This window comes from Staurois parvus, unplaced genomic scaffold (assembly GCF_062004578.1).
Source record: "Staurois parvus isolate SC_StPar_1 unplaced genomic scaffold, SC_StPar_1.0 ptg000696l, whole genome shotgun sequence".
NCBI lineage: Eukaryota > Metazoa > Chordata > Amphibia > Anura > Ranidae > Staurois > Staurois parvus.
This window is the reverse complement of record NW_028318492.1, coordinates 10827250-10846672: the sequence shown is the minus strand read 5'-3', so window position 1 is coordinate 10846672 and position 19423 is coordinate 10827250. Positions and strand designations below refer to the sequence as shown.

Genomic DNA, 19423 nt, shown 5'->3' with positions numbered 1-19423 from the left:
GTGAACCCTGCAAAGGAGAAATGATAGGAGAGAGCCGGGAGGTGCGGTCTGTGCTCTCCTCTCCTGTTAATGGAGCAATCCAACATAAAGCAGATAACTCAGGATTACCCTTACATCAGTATGTTCAGTATTTGATTCATTCCCTGACTCCCTGCATCAAGAGATGAGCGGTCATTGGAGATAGGGGTGAAGTAAGCAAACTGTGTACAGCCCACTCCAAGAGCGATCCTGTGTTATCTTCTGTATGGAGGATCTCTCCACTGACAGGAGTGAGAGCACAGCACAAACCGCACCTCTACCTGGTTTCCCACCTGTAAGTTTGGGGGGGTTTATAGGCCAGGGGAACTGTACACAATGAAAGGGGGGGAGAGGGGTAACCGTCATTTGTGCTGAAATGAGAGGTTTGTGCAGGAGGGGGTACGGGGGCTATTTGTTCTTGGAAGGGTTGTTTGGAGGGGGTTGTGCTAGGAGTGGGATTTAGGGGGATTTGTGCTGGGAGCCTGGATAGGGGGGATTTATGCTAGGAGGGGGATCTAGGGGAGAGGATTTGTACTAGGGTGAAAAGATTGAGGGGAAAGAGGATATGTGCTAGAAGGGATGAAGTAGAACTACAGGTGAAGTTTTATTCTTTTTTTTGGGGGGGGGGGGGGGTGGTTCAAGTAGCTGGGCTTGCCTAGGGCACAAAATAGTCTAGCACCGGCCCTGCCAGTAAGTTAGAAGTGTAGGCTCACCACTTCAGAAAAAATATATGAGCTACGTTTTGCGTTTTATAAATTACGAAACATTATCACAGTCAAAAATCAAACTTCATATACAGTATATTGCATCACTGATAAATTCAAATTGAGGAGGTTGAGCCTGTAGAGAATTTTTAGTGTGTGTGTTTGTTTTTTTATGGCTATTTTTGAGGTTTTATCTTCTCTTCCGAACGAATGAATACCATACTACATTATTGCAATGCGTGCCCTTCATGAGGGGTTGCTTAATATAAATTATCTGTATAGTACATAAATATGCACACCGTAAACATGGAGTTATTTGGACATTCCAGGAATGAGGCTATCATTCGTCACAGTAAATGACCAACTAATCTAAATGTTATTATATTTCATTGGTCAGGATCTATATGAGTGTTTTTAATTCAGATTTTTGAAATACATGAGTATAGTAAAGTTTATCTTTCCCAAATATGATCTAATTTAAGAACAAAACACCCATAGGTCCCATTATAACAAGTGTAGCCTGACATTGGATGTTGCACATATATGCATGATTTTTTTTTGCACAGTGTCACACTTGGCAAGTAGGCCAACTTGTTATTTTCAATGCGCTGCCCTACATGTGACAAAAGTGGCAAAGAAGCTTATGCACCCTTTTTGAGCTCTCCTCATTTTGCGCTTTTAGTCTGTGTTCTTACACATTTTTGTGAGTATGTGCTTTGGTGTTTAATTAAAGTACATATCAACTACATATCCTATAGTACCTTTTAGCTTGCAAGCAGTGATTCTTATGTAGTTCAGAAGGCAGGCTCTGTGTGTTACACAGCAGTGCCTACTCACAGTGTATAGTTAATACATGTCACAGAATTCAGGGAAGAAAGTGTATGGGGATCTTCACATAGTTACATAGTTAGTCTGGCTGAAAAAAAAACATAAGTCCATCCAGTTCACCATTAAAAAAAAAAAAAAAAGTTATAATCCTATACCCACAGTTGATCCAAAGTAAGGATATTCCCTGGATCAACTTTATCAGACATAGTAATTTTATAAACTTCAACAACATTCAGTATAGTAAGAACAGGCTATGAATAATTGAAATATTGTATGGAAATGAGTAAAATGATTTTGCATATTGACCATGGACACACTTTAACAATGAATGGCACTGCAAGTTCAACAAGTTCCGTGAGTTGTTGTGCTACACTAGTGTGATTCAGCCTTCCGTTCATTGATGCATTTGGCTAGTAATTACCCATTGTAGCAGTTACTATTGATGTAACTGTAAACACAAACTTAAACTAGTGTGATATATACTGGATTCCTGAAAAACAATTCTACTTGCTGTTAAAGGATAAGTTCAGCTTTTTGACAGAAATAATAATTGCACATTTTTTTTGCAGGTAAAAAAATGTGCATCTATTTTGTCTGGAAGCATTGCACGAGTGATCAGTAGATCGCTGGTGCCATGTAGGTCTCCTGAAGAGCTGTCAGTATATCTGCTTGCTCATACATCCTGTACGACAAGCAGATATTCTGACAGGAAGCTTCAATGAACTACCAAAGTGCTCCACAGCGCCGTGGTAGTACATTGAAAACTACAATCCCACAGCCGCTAAGGCTGCCAGGACTTGTAGGCACTCATTCACAGAACTCTGTTGGCGGAGCCCCGCATGGCCGCACTGTGTTCAAATTTGACAGATAGTACGGGGAAACGTCTCAGAATTAAGATTGCAAAGTGCCTTCCCCTCTTCCCCCTTCTTGAGCAGAGTACTACTAGAATATCCAAAATGTGTTGTTCTCACTGGAAAGGTAGTTTACCTCATGAAAAGGGCAAATTATTTTCTGCAGATTTTGCAGTCGATCAGCCTGATAGAGCCTTGTTTTGTGTCTCAGTAGCCTTGTTGGAATTGGCTGACCGTTTAACAGCTGGTCCTGCTCTGTATATTTATAGGTGCAGTCAAGGCTCCCTGTGTAATATGTGGGATTCAACTGTCAATTTTGATATCCTGGGGAGCACCAGCAGTAAGAGTCCACCCATTGTAGCTGTAAATGTATTATGTCCTTAACGCACACCAAGGTATAATGCATGGAATTCAATTAATTGCATCAAATAATCATACAGTATAGCATGCATTATTATAGAATATGTAAACCCTCACCTTGTAAAACAACCCAAAATAGAAATGAAATGCAAAACATTTGTGTATCGATATAAGAAACATTAGAAAATACCTTTTTTTTTTTTTTTTTTTTCACTTTTGTTCTTGGCTGAATAAGGAGCTCAGGGAGGAGAAACAGCATTACACTAGTCTTCCCAGTGAATGGCTGTGCAGGGGAGGTGTGTCAGCAGAAGTCTGATCATTGGAAAAAAGCAGAGGGACTTGTAGGAACACCAGGGATTTCACACAAAGGAAGCAATACAAAGAGAACAGGATACTTTTTCATATACGTACATGGTACAGCAGGTACATATCAGGAATATGAAATGTTGTGTTTACATATTCTCTAAAGGCTGTACGGTGCTCTGTACGGTGTCTGTCCATTGATCTCTGACTACATTTACAGACCATGAAGTGGCTGTTACTGAGTGAGCAGTGCATGTTTTTTGTTTTTTTGTTTTTATAAATCCCTTCCTCAAACCAGAACCTGTAATACATTGCAGCCAGACTGGTTGACAGAGTAAATTCCTGGGCATATATGGAAGCATGTAAAAGGTATAGCGTGTAAGCTCCAAGGAGCAGGGCCCTCCTATCCCTCTTGTATTGAATTGTATTGTTGCTGTATTGTCTCCCGTTCTATTGTAAAGCTCTGAGCAAACTGTTGGCACTATATAAATCCTGTATAATAATTATTATACAGGATTTATATAGCGCCAATAGTTTGCTCAGCACTGTACATTATAATGGGAGACAGTACAGTAACAATACGATTCAATACACGAGGGGTTCGAGGGCCCTGCTCCTTGGAGCTTACAATCTAGGAGGGAGGTACAGGAGGAAATAGCTGTGGGGGATGGAGTGGCGGAGTTCAGTAATTAGCTGAGGGCAGGGTAGGCTTCCCTGAAGAGATAGGTTTTCAGGGTGCGCCTAAAGGTGAGGAGATTAGGTGATAGTCTGATGGATTGGGGTAGGGAGTTCCAGAGAATGGGGGAGGCCCTGGAGAAGTCCTGAAACCGGGCATGGGAGGAGGATACAAGGGAACTAGAGCGTAGGAGGTCTTGTGAGGAGCGGAGAGTACATTTTGGGTGGTATTTGGATACCAGATTGGTGATGTAGTTTGGGGCAGTATTATGAACCGCTTTATACGTCAATGATAGCATTTTGCATTTTATCTGTTGGGCAATCGGAAGCCAGTGGAGTGATTGGCAGAGGGGGGTGTCGGTTACAGAGCGGTTTGTAAGGTGGATGAGTCTGGCCTCAGCATTCAAGATAGACTGAAGCGGGGATAGCCTGCGGTGGGGTAAGCCGATGAGGAGGGAGTTACAGTAGTCGAGGCGTGATATAATGAGGGAGTGAATGAGTTGCTTAGTGGTTTCCGGGGTTAGGAATGGACGTATTTTGGAGATGTCGCGGAGGTGAAGTCTACATGAGTTTGTCAGCAATTGGACCTGGGGCTGGAAGGACAGATTGGAGTCTAGGATGACACCTAGTACTCTGGCTTGAGGGGTGGGACTGATGGTGGTGTTGTTGGTCTTGATGGAGAAGTTGGGGGGGGGGGGGGGGCGCGGGCTGGGGGGAAAACTAGGAGCTCAGTTTTGTAAAGATTTTTTTTGAGGAATAGTTTGAGAATTAACTTAAGAATTAATTTAAAATATCTAGCTACATTAAATGCCACATTCTAGAAGGCTACATTTCGGCCACATTAGGGATGCTCACTGTGAATGTCAATGGTGAATTTCCTGAATTTTTTTTCATACTTTTTTTTTTTTTTGTGATTGCTTATAAACAGATCTAGCATGTGACTGCATATGCTGACATCTTGTGGAAACTTTACTAACTGCAAGCAACTGGAGTCTGGATTGGTTCAATTGTTAGCAATTTGGCTTTAGTAGTGAAAATAGCAAATGTATTTATAAAATATGTTCCAACTGAACATAATGCTGTAATAAGAGATTAATAACTAAATGGTTTACACCGTTTCTAAATGTTTTCAATACCAGGTTTCTCCACATAAGCCAAATTGCATGCTAACCTGGATATCTCTGCTGTGTATAATAGTGCTGTGTACAGGCAATGCTTGCCACCTAGTAATCAAGCTAAGTAGGAATTAAATAGGACATGTATGTTTGGCATAGCCTATGTCATAGGTATGCTAAACTGTGCTCATGCTTCAGTGTTGCCCCTATTAGTATGGCCAGAGCACAAATCCGCCAGAGGAAAGCAATTGGCCTACAAATAAAGCTAATTATTAGAACAGTAATTAAAGTTCATTTTGACACAGTAGTTCCCATTGGTATTTTTCTCCACGTGGGAGGACAGGTAACACTGGGTGAGCATGGGATTTTTACATAGGTGCTGTATGATTCCTGATACCGTTTGTAACCAGCCTTAAAGAAGGGCTATATCCATCTGTTTTTGCTTTGGTGAAAACTGTTCAATAGCAGTCGTTATGCTGTGATACTAAAGGTTAATATGTGCATTTTAGCAGCTGCTGTGTTGTGGTTTTTGTTTTAGCGAAGAATGTTCTACACTGAGGCTTGCCGCTTAATTTGATTTTGGATTTTTGATAGATTCAGCTGAAGTGTCTGTCTTTTGTATATGATGACATCTAGGGGATGCTTAACTAATTGCAGAGAACAGCTAGACACCGCTGGATGTCACATCTGGGCAGTGCTGACCTCGTTCATACTTTGTGTGACTCCACTTTAAACACAGGAAAAGGTGGGCATGTACTTTAAATGCAAATCACACTTTTTTGAACTGTGGAATATATTCAGAAGTCACTCTGCAGTATGCAGTATGGCTTGCTTAAAAAAAAAAAAAAAAAAAAAAAAAATATATATATATATATATATATATATATATATATATATATATATATATATATATATATATATATATATAATATTTTTTTTTTTAAAGCAAACCATACTGCAGAGTGACTTCTGAATATATTCCACAGTTCAAAAAAAAAACAACAATATATATAATGTATTACCCCAAACAATGTCATGTGCTACATGCTGTGGTAAATTACGCATTAGTGCAGCTGGGGAGAAAAATTTCCAGTTTTTTTTTTTTTTTTTATATAGACCTAAAGAAGGCTGTCAAACTCCTCTGCCCCACTCCACTCTCAACTGAGACATCTGGTCTTGTGGAGTTACTGCATTAACGTTTCTGGGTTCTCAAGCTACTACTTCTGTGTTCTGAGCAGTGATGGAAGTTGCACTGTAGATATTTAACCTGATGAATATCTTTGTAAAATTGTAGACCTGTCAGTTGTGAAATATGGGAGCTGCCAATGCTGAAACTGCTTGGTGCTTGGCTGTAATGAAAACCCTTAAGCTTAAATATGTTCTGCATCCCTGGGTCATAGCAAATATTCAGGTGGGGAACATGGTAAAATGTATTTGGAAGTCATTAACTCATACTGAAGTAAAAGTGTTAGTATAACTTCCAGGCAAAATGCATTTTCACAAGCAGAGATCAACAAAGAAAGCCTTTATGTTCCTCTTATCATAGGTTTCCTTTAAATAAATATCTTGCAAATGGTCGCGTAATTGAAGGTGTCTAGAAAGAGCTGCTTTTCATTTACGGTTATGTTGTCACCCACTGCATCTTATATTCAATTTCACTTCCAGCATATGCAAACTGATCCCTGGATTTTACTTGCAAATGAACTAGTCTATACATAGGTTTGCTAAAGTCAACAGCAGCTGCCTTTTTTTATAAAGGCATGCATCACTTAAATCCCAAACATTGCCAAAACTTTTTCTGTAGAGTTTAATAATGGGTGGGGATTTTATTATTGCTGTCTCTCTATTTGGGGAGTTAATTTCCCTCACTTTCTGTCAATTTGTCAGCTGTTGTACAGAACAATAGATATTTTTAGTAGTGTGGCATTTCTATCAAGTTTTTGGTGCCATCTGTGTCTTCATTAGGAAGCCTCCTATTACTTTTTTTCAGGAGACAAGTGTTTAAAAGAAAATGTTTTGCTTGGATCTTTTAGATATAGTGCGCACATGAAATTGTATTAACCATACAAAAGAAATAACCAATAAGTTAATAACCGAAGGCTTTACCCTCAATGGAACTGTTATTTTCAGAATCGAACTGGTCTTCCTCTGAGCACCTATTTCAGTGCAGTAAAACTGCGGTGGCTGTTGGACAACGTGGAAGAAATTAGGCATGCGGTGGAGGAAGACAGAGCCATGTTTGGAACTGTGGACTCCTGGATTATCTGGGTTAGTTCTTTTTCATAATGGAATCTGTTTCAATAAACCCTGTTGAATTTCTAATTGTCAGTGTGTGTTAGGCATTTACAAATATACTAGTTTATTCAAAGAGTCAGACAACAAAGGACAGGAGCCTAAAGCTGCAAAATAAAACTTACCATAAATCTGACCAGTATTTGTATGTTAAAGTCCTCTGAATGTTTCCTTCTCAAGGCAATTATACTTTGTTTTTTTTAATTGTCTCTCCTGAAATGGTTCTAACAACCATTTCGTGATCTATGTTGAGAATAGAAGTGGGGCTTGTTTCCTGAATGTGCCTGATTATAGTCTGGAATATTTGTGGAGGCTTAGTGGATACAGAAGAGCCAGATTTATAATGTTATAGCAGATATAGAAATTGACAAGGGTTGGATATGTTGGGGAGGGATCTAGTAGGCTGGAATGAATTACTCTTGGTGCAATGGATTTTTTGTGGGGCTTTTGAAACACTCAACTACCCATATCAACCCATTACAACCTTTAGGAAGAGAACAGGTTTTCCTGTTACAACAGTCCTTTTTACAGGGGATATTACATTTTAGTCCCAGGTCATTTATAAAGTGCAATGGAGGGTAGCCTAAATAGGAATTCGCTTTTTTAATTGCCTTCTGTCTGTAGAGCCTTACTGGAGGGAAGAATGGTGGTGTGCACTGTACAGATGCGACCAACGCCAGCAGAACTATGCTGTTCAATATCAACACTCTGGAGTGGGATGTAGAGCTCTGCCAGTAAGTGTTCTGTTTATTCTTTATTATATTCCGATTATCCAGTGTTTATTGGGTACTTTGCACAGTGTTTTCATTTGCACTGCATGAAAATGAACACCGACTTCTCCACTGATGTTGCAGTCCTGTTTGGCAGTCCATTCTTCTAGGTGAATGTTTTGTTTTACTTGTAACCCCAAATAAAATACCCTTCATTAGATTTTAGTTAAGTGTTTTTGTTACTTTTGATGAAGTAGGGAATCATTAGGACCCTAGTCTGGGTTTATTGCTATCTGTTCCCAGGGGCACAACAGAGAGTAGAAATCTCACCCAAGAGGGAGGAAATGTCCGCTCTAAACATTGTCACTGAAAAAAGTGTTCTCATTTAATAATATCCTTCTGCTTTTGCTCTGGTGAAAACTGTCCAATAGCAGTTGTTATGCTGTGATACTAAAGGTTAACATTAAAAAAGAAAAAAAAAGAAACATGCCATACTTACCTGCTCTGTGCAATGATTTTGCACTGAGCAACACATTACTCTTCTTTTCGGTCCCCTATTGGTGGTCCTGGCTCCTCCCCCCTGCCGAGTGCCCCCAATAGCAAGCCTCTTGTAATGGGGGCACTTGATCAGGCTCTGTTCCGGGCTGCAGTCTTGTGAATGGACACTGTCCATTCACACACAGAGCACAGCTCGGCCCTGCACCCCACTGCACCCCTCATTGACTCACTGGCTGTTATTGACAGCAGCAGAAGCCAATTACTCCCACTGCTGTGCAAGCCAGTGATGAGAGAGGGTCCTGTGAGAGCCTTGGATCTCATGCACATCACTGGATCAAGATGGGGCTCAGGTAAGTATAATAGGGGGCTGAGGGGGAAGCTGCTCCCAGGTGTTTTTTTTTTTACCTTCATAGTATGCATGAAGGTAAAAAACCTTCTGCCTTTAGAACCAGTTTAAATGTAGGATTCCCTCACTTTCTTGTCCCATTGACAGTGGTTCTCAGGACAAAACTTTAGGTTAATTCCCCAGCTGGGGTTCAGCCAGCAATAAAAACTATTTCCAAAACAAGAAAAAAATTTTTGGCTGAAGCTGTGCTTTAAAAAAAAAAGCATGAAGCCAATAAATCAGAGATGTTCTAACTGTGGTTAACTGATGTGTATTTGCATATATCCAAACTGTTTAAAACTATGGTGCAGAATGACCTTATTTTTTTGCTGGTAACCCCAGTAACTCTTTTTTGTATGAGAGATTCTGGTTATTAAAGTATAAAGTTTGCAAGGCTTCCTACTGATAAATATCAAGACGCACTATCTATGTTTCTTATTTTTAGGTTTTTTGATGTTCCCATGAGTTTGCTGCCAAAAGTGAGAAGTAGTTCTGAAATCTATGGACTAATGGTAATAAATCCTTTTTTTTCTTGTTTTTGTTGTTTTATACCACAAACATGTAAAACTTTGTGAATATAAAACAAAGCATAAAAATATTACTTGCATCGTTGCTGTTATGATGATTACACTAGATGGTCTTAGTAAGTGGGCAGATTTGAAAGAAGCTGGAAATTATCTAGTATTAGTAATCAGGGTTTTAATACATTAAAAAAATGCCGCAACACATCTTACTGAGCTTCAATTAGATAATGGTAATGGCGACCTATGCGGCAAACTGAGAAGCAGCAGATACCTAAAATTAGGAAGGCATGATTGTGGCAGTCTGCAGTCCTACATGCTTAGTCCCAAATATCTTTTATTGTGAAAGTAGGTTGTTCTGATTTTGCATACTGTCAAGGGTTGATTTAGTTTGCACAGCTGAAAAGTGTGTAATTAAGACTTTTAAGGCCCCTATCATATTCCAGTAGTTGTGGCTAAAGACAATGAGAGCAGCAGTTTCAGGTGGTAAAAAAAGGAAAGTCTTCTTTGGAAGAAAACCTATTCCCTGATGCAGTTAGTTCTAGCAAAAGGCTTTTCTAAGGCTAATCTACTTTTACCTACAGTATCATTTGACCCAGTGAATTTCTCCTTTTGTAAGCAGCAGGTAAAACTATAACTTTCCTTTTGTGGTGAACTGTTTCTGTCCTTTTTTGTTTTTATGTTTTGCCTACCATAGAAAATCTGTCCTAGCCTGGTGAGTAAAGGTTCTTGCTGAGTTCTTCACCAGTCATATGTCACATGCACTTTGAGTCCAAACCACACAATTTCCAGTTAAAGCGCAGCAATAGATTCCAGTAATATAACACCACAGACCTATTTTATTCTACTCTGACTTTGCGCCCCTTATATATTTAAGTCTACACCTTCATTTATCTAATCATTTTGTCATTCTGGGTAGTTCGCAATTTTTTTTATACTACATTTCATTTATGTTAACAAATGTTTGATGTCCTTTTTGATATTTTATGGCCTATGTGACCATTCCTTAGATGGTGGCTGCATTTCTGTTATCAGTTTCTTGTATAGTTACTATTTTGTGACAATGGTCATTGTAAGTCCTGGCTTATTACTCCAGTACTTCATAGTTATCTGGGACAGGGCATGTGCTGTAAACAATAACTGGAAATGTGCTTGGTTGCTTTATGTGGTTTCACAATAAAATTGTATGCACACAAAGTCACAAGTACTATGTCCCGTTCAGCTGTACACTTGTCGCATATATATGGAGACATTGGCTTGCTGCTAGTTGTGGTCCTTTTCGGCACTGTTTTTAGACTGAAAATAAAAATCTATTTAAACTCATCTCTAATGTTTGATTTGATTTATTTATTTTCAATTTCAGAAATCTGGAGCCTTGACTGGTGTTCCAATATCTGGGGTGAGTTGACTATACCAACAGTATTGTAGACACAGGGATAATGGCATTCTGCATCTGAATAGACTTTGCTTAAGACCTGTCACCATTTTAACCTCTTAAAGAGATGGTTGTATCCTTCAAGTATGTTTTGTGCACAGTGATGTACAGTAGCAGTTCCTGATGTCCATCCTGCTCAGTTCAGAGCAACTAAACAAAGTGCAAGTTTGTAGTCTCTTTCTAGAAGTTGTGGGAGCATAACATTGGAGATCATATGATACTGCTGCTTAATATACACACTGTAGATACACAATTCCTGCTTGATTAGGGATTGCATATCCATATGCTAGGTTCACCAAATCTAAGCCTTTAATTCAGTAATTTCTGTATATTTTGTTTAATGATCCTTTAATTTACGTTTTTCCTAAGGCCTCATTCACATGGACGCTGGCTGAGGGCCGTAGACTGAGAATGGTCTTATGTGGCTTGAACTGCCAGGTGCTGTATGTAGGCAGCTCTTGTAAAAGTATGAGGCACAGTGGCTGTATGAACAGCCTGTCCTGATTTGACAGGGGTGAAGTAGTCCTGAACACACACAGTACAGCAGATGCTGGGTGAAGACTCCTATGAGATCTTCATATACAGATCATATGCTGCCATTTTGGAAATAAAGTAAAATAGATTTGCTTTATACCAATATTTCTTCAAATATTTTTCACAAAATAAACTTACAGAACAGCTTCCTCCTATGTGGGTACTGTGATTGGCATGAAGTGTGGATGTATGTATGTATATATGTATGTATGTGTATACTGTAGATAGATAGAATATATGTGGAAATGACTGGCTAGAGTGTGTGGACACTAAATATTTTAACGAACACATTAGAATGCTTACAAAGAAAACCTGATCAGAGATTATGCTCATCCTCTTACTTCAGTACTTTTGGTTACTGATCCCAAACAATATACAGGTTCACTCTGAATACAATGATTCCCTGACCCAGAACAGGTATAAATCAGTGTAGGATCAGCAGGACAACTGGACAGCTAGAATATACATGTACTGGCATATTCTCACTTGATACGTTTCTTAATATAATGGGTACTATCATTTATAAATTATATAAACAACTGTTTTCCCCCCACAGTGTCTAGGTGACCAATCTGCTGCACTGGTTGGACAAATGTGCTTTCAAGATGGACAAGCAAAAAATACGTGAGTGGAAAGGCCGATTGCACCCAGAACCAATATTTTAGGTTTTTGTTGGCACCAATATGGAATCAACAAGCTTCCTATTTACTGTAGGTTTCAGAGACATTTTATATCTATCCATCAGGGCTTCACAAAGGTATCACTCTCTTACACCACTAATTAGTCAATTATTTTAGTTCAGAAAGTAAGACATGTTCGTCTTTGTGACAGCTGTGGTAACTGGACAGAACTGTGGTTTCTACTCTCTTGCCAACAGAAATCCTGAGAGTGAAAATGTCCCACAAGGACATGGTTTGTTAAAATTTAGATGTATATAAAATTAAAAAGTAGGACCCAACAACCAAACTGAACAATAAAGCAGACTTGAACTTATTCTTTTAAGACAAATACATGGCAGATGCCAAAGAAAATCAAATTAGCAATCTGTAAGAAGGAATACATATAAAGGTGAAACTCAAAAAATTAGAATATCGTGCAAAAGTTCATTTATTTCAGTAATGAAACTTAAAAGGTGAAACTAATATATGAGATAGACTCATTACATGCACAGCAAGATAGTTCAAGCCGTGATTTGTCATAATTGTGATGATTATGGCTTACAGCTCATGAAAACCCCAAATCCACAATCTCAGAAAATTAGAATATTACGTGCAATCAATAAAACAAGGATTGTACATAGAACAATATCGAACCTCTGAAAAGTATAAGCATGCATATGCACTCAGTACTTGGTTTGGGCCCCTTTTGCAGCAATTACTGCCTCAATGCGGCATGGCATGGAAGCTATCAGCCTGTGGCACTGCTGAGGTGTTATGGAAGACCAGGATGCTTCAATAGCGGCCTTCAGCTCTTCTGCATTGTTCGGTCTCATGTCTCTCATCTTTCTCTTGGCAATGCCAATCATCCCTGCTGCTTGTGCACCTTTTTCTTCCACACTTTTCCCTTCCACATAACTTGCTATTAATGTGCTTTGATACAGCACTTTGGGAATGTCCAACTTCTTTTGCAATTACATTTTGAGGCTTTCCCTCCTTATAGAGGGTGTCAATGATGGTTTTCTGCACAACTGTCAGGTCAGCAGTCTTTCCCATGATTATGATTCCTACTGAACCAGACTGAGAGACCATTTAAAGGCTCAGGAACCCTTTGCAGGTGTTATGGCTTAATCAGCTGATTAGAGTGGGACACTTTGAGCCTAGAATATTGCACCTTTTCAAAATATTCTCATTTTCTGAGATTGTGGATTTGGGGTTTTCATGAGCTGTAAGCCATAATCATCACAATTATGACAAATCACAGCTTGAACTATCTTGCTTTGCATGTAATGAGTCTATCTCATATATTAGTTTCACCTTTTAAGTTGCATTACTGAAATAAATGAACTTTTGCACGATATTCTAATTTTTCGAGTTTCACCTGTAAGGCATCAATAAAATGTCAACCAACAAATAGTGTTGGTTGAAAAATATATATAATGCAATACAAAAAAAATTGTGTACCCCATGTAGTACAGAAGAAGAGCTAGTAGTGAACAATTTGCATGGTATTAAGTTGTAATTTTGGAATTTGTGTTCCAAAAGCTCTATGCTATAGTGTAGTGAACCTACTGTAGCTGTTGACCTTTTCCTATATTTGTCACCTTTTTTCCTGGTTCAGTCTTGACTCTGAGAACAATATCATCAATCACGAAGTGAAATCGCTAGTATTATTCAATAGGCGCATTTTTTTCTTAATCAATTTTTTTTTCCCTGCAGATATGGTACTGGTTGTTTCTTGCTGTGTAATACAGGGCCAAAGGTGAGGAATATGAAACGATTCTAAACCCTTTTTGCTTGTTTTTATTTCAGAAGGGTAAGTTCACACATACCAATTATGTGTAGTCCTGTTCTTCTGAAATGTTTTTTTCCTCCTGAAGCTGGGGGTCCCAAGGCTGCAGTCCCTGGCACCTTGCATGTGTCTCTTTAGCTATCCATGTGCTAAGCAGACATCCTACCTTTCTGTAGAGATCATATGACCAAATACCTACACCTTCACATTTGTGGCAAGCACTTAAAGGACACTGACAAACTATTATCTCTACAGAAGGCAAGTATTTGAGCTTTTCTGTTCGTGTTTATTTAACCACTCCAAGAAGACTGTTAACATGACCTCAGAGAATTGATCCACTTGTATGACACCTTGCAACTGTTTGGCTTTTTGCTTCTTCACTGTTTGTTCTTCTAGTGTGCAATGTGTTTATACTAATATTGTGTTGTATCTTACAGCCTGTTCTGTCTGATCATGGTTTGTTGACCACTGTGGCTTACAAGCTTGGCAGAGACAAGCCTGCTTGTTATGCCCTTGAAGTAAGTTTTTGATTTTCTAAGTCTTTTTACAATAAATGTGCAAATGTTAAAAGCCAAGCGTAGTCAAAAATCAGCACAAGGGACACGACTTACTGTTAATGTGCTGTTCCTTCCTGCTCCTCGTTCCTGGTTTCCTTGAAACTTTCCTCCATTGACCCTTCCTCTTCCCTCCCCCCGCCCCTCCTTTCCCCTAACCACCACTGCCAAAATCTTCCAGTGAGGCGGTTGTTAATAGCACTGAAGGAGCTGTTTGCACTCATCAAAAGTGCCCGACTATGCCTGCCCTTTCCTCCCAGCTACTCCATTAATGCAAATACAGTTTCTATGGATGAAACTTGATCTATGAATGGAGGAGCAGACCTTTCAATTATCTGCCAATCCTTCATAGACCTGTCTCTTTCATAGAAGCTGCAGCACAGCTTCTATGAATGGAGGGGCTGGATGGAATGGGCAGGCATAGTTGGGCACTCTTGATCTCTAGATGAGTGCAAAGGACAGCTCCCTCAGTTCTATTAATCCCCGCTGCACTGGAAGATTATGGCAGTGTGGGGGGGAATGGAGGGAACTTTTATTGGGAACCAGGAGCTAGCTGTACATGGGACAAGGTGCATGAATATTAAGACTTGTCAATTGTACTGATTTTTGTGCTTATTATTTTGGCTACACTTGGGCTTTAAATAAGTCATTGATTGTACACATCGGAGTCTGTTAATAAAAATTTGTTTTGCAATTGTATCAACATTCATGTAAAAGTGATGATATAAACCCTTGCAAAATGTTTGAATTGTTATTCTGTTATTTTATGTTGTGTTTCGCAAACCAAATGTAACATTTGGCAAATCCTGTTTGTTTCATCATTGTCAAATCAAATGTTTTTAGAATGGGTTAACTGTCATACATGTTGTTGTATAGATTTTTTTTCTGGGCCAGAGTGCACAGTATTGGGTGTATACAGGCCCGAAATAAAAGGAAACGGTGTAGGTTCTTTTACATGTAGCAATATGGGATTTAAACTTGGTTTGGAAACTCTGGCAGAAGAGGATGAGCAGAGCTACTTCATTATATGTATTATTTATTGGCAAATTTTATTTCATTGTTGTCAAATCAAATGTTATTAGAATGTGTAACTATGACACATTATTGAATGTTTTTTATGAATAAAAGCAGTACTTGATGCAGCATATTCTAGGAATATTCCATTCCAAAAAAAACTAGGATATGAATTCCCAATCAGAAGAGAAACAACCCTAAGAACATTGTCAGCATTTGTTTTCCATTTACGGATGAGCAGATATTTACATTAAAACAAACCATTGCACCATTTGTCCAACAGCAATGTTCACTTGGAACCAATGAACATCCCATTTATCCCACTTCACAGAACAGCCACAACTTTAAATATTGTGTGAAAATTCCTAAAAGTAATGCAGAAACAATTGAGTACTGACGTGATACTTATTTATTTGCACTAACATACAATTTTGAGGACAAGCTTTCGGGGTATGTCCCCTTCTTCAAGGTCCAAACAGTACTATTACAATGTTTTAGCAGAATGTTAGAAGAGATGTGGTCGATGAGAAAAAAAAAATAAAAGCAGAAAGAAACACAAGCCTAGGGTTAGCCTAGAGATAAGACACAGCAAAGCAAAAGCAAAGACTGGGGGGGGGGTCCTTGTAACCTTTCTTATGAAAGGGGTCTGCTAGTGTCCCAAGATGTGTATCTCTGTCTCTTGGGTCAGAACATATTCGGTGGTATCTAATGGCCTGACTGTGTATGATGGCTTGTTTCGTGTGTTGGGGGTGGAAGCTAGAACTGTCCTGTGGAAGCTAGAACCATCAAACCAGCGAATAAAGGGGGAGCAGTTGTTGTGATGGATACAAACAAATACATACAAGAAGGCCAGAGGCAGCTGGAAAATGCCATCTACTATAAGCAACTGGATTATGATCCGACCCAGGACTGTACAAAGCAATTAAAAGGCCTCATTAAAACACTTCCAGCCCACCTACATTCAGGACTTATAAATGCGATTCCTGATCATCCAGAAATCGGGGACTTCTACATGCTGCCCAAAGTCCACAAGCCAGGAAATCCAGGCAGACCCATCATAACAGGTATGAACACACACACCGATCAAATCCAAATCAAAACAGGCTTTGTAGAAAAAAATTTAAAACCGTTAGTCAAGAATACTGCTAGTTTCCTGCAAGACACAACTGACTTTCTGAACAAGATCAACAACATACAGCAATTACCATCTAATACACTTCTAGTGACTATGGATGTAGTGTCCCTGTATAGTAATATCCCTCACAAGGATGGATTAGCTGCATGTCACAGATCCTTATCCTCACCAAACCATAAATACCATAAATACACTGCTGAGGATGTTACATGGCTCATTGAATTCATACTTACACACAACTACTTTACTTTCCTTTCAATAAAGACATCTTTCTTCAATGTATGGGTACTGCGATGGGAAGTAAAATGGCACCCCCATATGCCAATTTATTTATGGCTGACCTGGAGGAAAAATTCCTGAACAGCATGGAACAAAAGTCATACAGATACTATTGCTATATTGATGATATTTTCATCATATGGACAGAAGGTGAAGAATACCTAAAAAAAATTTTACTCATTGATCAACACTTTTCATCCATCAATCAAACTAAAAATTGAATACTCAAACACACACGTCAACTTCCTAGGCACCACAGTATACATCAGGAAAGATACACTTCACACCTCAATATACAGGAAACCCACTGACAGATGCAACTACCTCCACAGTTCTAGCTTCCACCCCCAACACACGAAACATGCCATCATACACAGTCAGGTCATTAGATACCACCGAATATGTTCTGACCCAAGAGACAAAGATACACATCTCGGGACACTAGCAGACTCCTTCCATAAGAAAGGTTACAAGGAAAAAACTATCAACACCGGCATAAACACAGCCTTGAGAACCCAAAGGGAAAATCTACTTCAGTACAAAGAGAAAAAAACAAACAACCGTGTACCTCTAGTAACCACATACAACCCAGCCCTAGAAGGAATAAGAAAAATAATCAAAGATTTACAACCCATCATAACAGGAGATGGAACTCTGAAAGAAATATTCCAGCAACCACCAATACTGGCCTTCAGACAACCCTCCAACCTCAGAAATAAACTAATCAGTAGGAAACTTCCTTCTGATTATGAGGTCACAAATAATGGAAGCAAACCCTGCAATAAAAAACGCTGCAAACTGTGCAACCAAATCCATCTATCAAAAAGTGTCAGACACTCAAAAGGGATCTTCAATATCTCCGGATCATACAGCTGCACCTCCAGTAATGTTGTCTACCTTATCCAGTGCAGAAAATGTAACAAAGGATCTTATGTTGGCGAAACAGGATAGAAGTTGCAAACAAGGATGAATTTTCACAGACATACCATCAAGTAACATGAAGAAGATGACTTTTGCAAACCTGTGGGACACCATTTCGCACAACCGAACCACGCTATGGAAGACCTCAATGTTTTAGTTCTTTAAAGGAAATTTCAAATCTATTCAGGAAAGAAAAACTTTTGAACGAAGAATGATAATTCTATTTGACACAAGAGATAAGGGCCTTAATTTGGACATGGGATTCCTCAGTCATTATCCAACATTTTTATGACTCCCTCTGTGAGTGTTGTTCTCCCCCCCCCCCCCCCCAGTCAAAACGTTGTAATAGTACTGCTTGGACCTTGAAGAAGGGGACATACCCCAAAAGCTTGTCCTCAAAATTGTATGTTAGTGCAAATAAAAAAAGTATCACGTCAGTAGTCAATTGTTTCTGTCGCAAGTGCACTAATACGGCTACAATCACCTCAAGTAAAAGTAATGCACAAATGCTGGTAAATTCACATGTAACAAATGTACATGTAAGTTTCACTATACGGTTAGATATGTGAATTTATTTGCCAATAGGGATATATATTTATTTGTCAATAGGGAACAACAACTTCAAGAGATGGTTGCCTCAATACGGGATCAGTTATTGTAGAGAAGTTCCATTTTATGCTCTTTTTAAAGATAATTATCTGGTCACTTAAAGCGGAGTTCCACCCAAAAGGGGAAGCTCCACTTTTCTGACTCCCCACCCCTCTGCTGCCACATTTGGCACCTTTTGGGGGAAGGGAGGAGCAGGTACCTGGTTTTGACAGGCTCCCGCTACTATTTTCAGCTCAGATTGTAAACAGACCTGGACGTATGGCCCACCCCTCCTTCCCCCTTCTGGGACACTCCACAGGTCCCAGAAGACTGCGACCCATTCACAAATCACAGCGCGCTTTGCACATGCGCAATAGGAAGCCGGCTGTGAAGCCGTAAGGCTTCACTGCCAGTTTCCCTTAGTGAAGATGGCGGTGCCAGCACCTGATAGCCAATCAAAGAATCGGGTCAAGTGAGGACACCGCTGGATGCCTGGACAGGTAGGTGCCCTATTTTTAAAAGTCAGCAGCTACAGCATTTCTAGGAACTCCTCTTTAAAGTGAAAGGAAAGACTTGCTTTCAGTAACTCCTTGCAGTCACTTACACCTTACTATTTCTTGATAAGTGCACAAGGTGTAAAATATATTTCATTAGAGGCACTCTTACAGCTATCTGTCGCACCTGCAAGCCAAGGCTAGGAGGATAGGAAGAGCGGAAGCACACTCCTGTTGGAGTATAGGACATTACAGATGGTGCTTGTGGGGGCCGGATGGGACAGGGGTGGGGACCGAACTGTGCTGTGATTCTTACACAGATGCCAACAAAGGTTGCAGAAAATGACTGTGAGCAGACAAATTTGGCTGCGCAGGTTACACCACAGGTTGGTGAAGATCAGGAGGATTGCGGATTGTCTAGATTGATTAGAAACATAAATCCAATCAGCAATTACAAAGATGCAAAATATAAACATTTTCATTTTTATACGTACAAACCAAGATTTAATTTTTAACTGGAATTCCACTTTCAGGCTTTTTATGTATCTGATAGGTTTAAATTGATTGAACAGGTGGTATAAAGATAGTTTGGGCAGTTCATATAGATCCACTCCTATTTGCTTCAGTCCCTATGGGAAGCTACACGAAGAACTCATATCTTTTCGATTTTGCAGTCACTCTGGACTGCCAAGTCCCTTGCAGATCATGCTGCTTGCAGCTGAGAAAAAGAGGTGCTGTCCAGCATGTTGATGTATGGGCAC

The 19423-nt window shown here is 39.5% G+C and overlaps 1 protein-coding gene across 7 annotated transcripts in view; it reads left to right on the top strand.

The window, feature by feature from the left end:
* Window positions 1–19423, top strand: part of GK (glycerol kinase) — a 109273-nt gene that overhangs the window by 44738 nt on the left and 45112 nt on the right. For 4 of the 7 annotated variants that reach the window (XM_089653014.1, XM_089653010.1, XM_089653012.1 and 1 more), the window contains 8 exons: window positions 6985–7122; window positions 7771–7880; window positions 9185–9251; window positions 9958–9975; window positions 10624–10659; window positions 11786–11853; window positions 13605–13647; window positions 14115–14195. In XM_089653014.1, coding sequence (XP_089509140.1) covers window positions 6985–7122; window positions 7771–7880; window positions 9185–9251; window positions 9958–9975; window positions 10624–10659; window positions 11786–11853; window positions 13605–13647; window positions 14115–14195 — 561 coding nt within the window. The remainder of the gene's footprint in view (window positions 1–6984; window positions 7123–7770; window positions 7881–9184; window positions 9252–9957; window positions 9976–10623; window positions 10660–11785; window positions 11854–13604; window positions 13648–14114; window positions 14196–19423) is intronic. The other 3 variants (XM_089653011.1, XM_089653015.1, XM_089653016.1) reach the window with 1 other exon arrangement.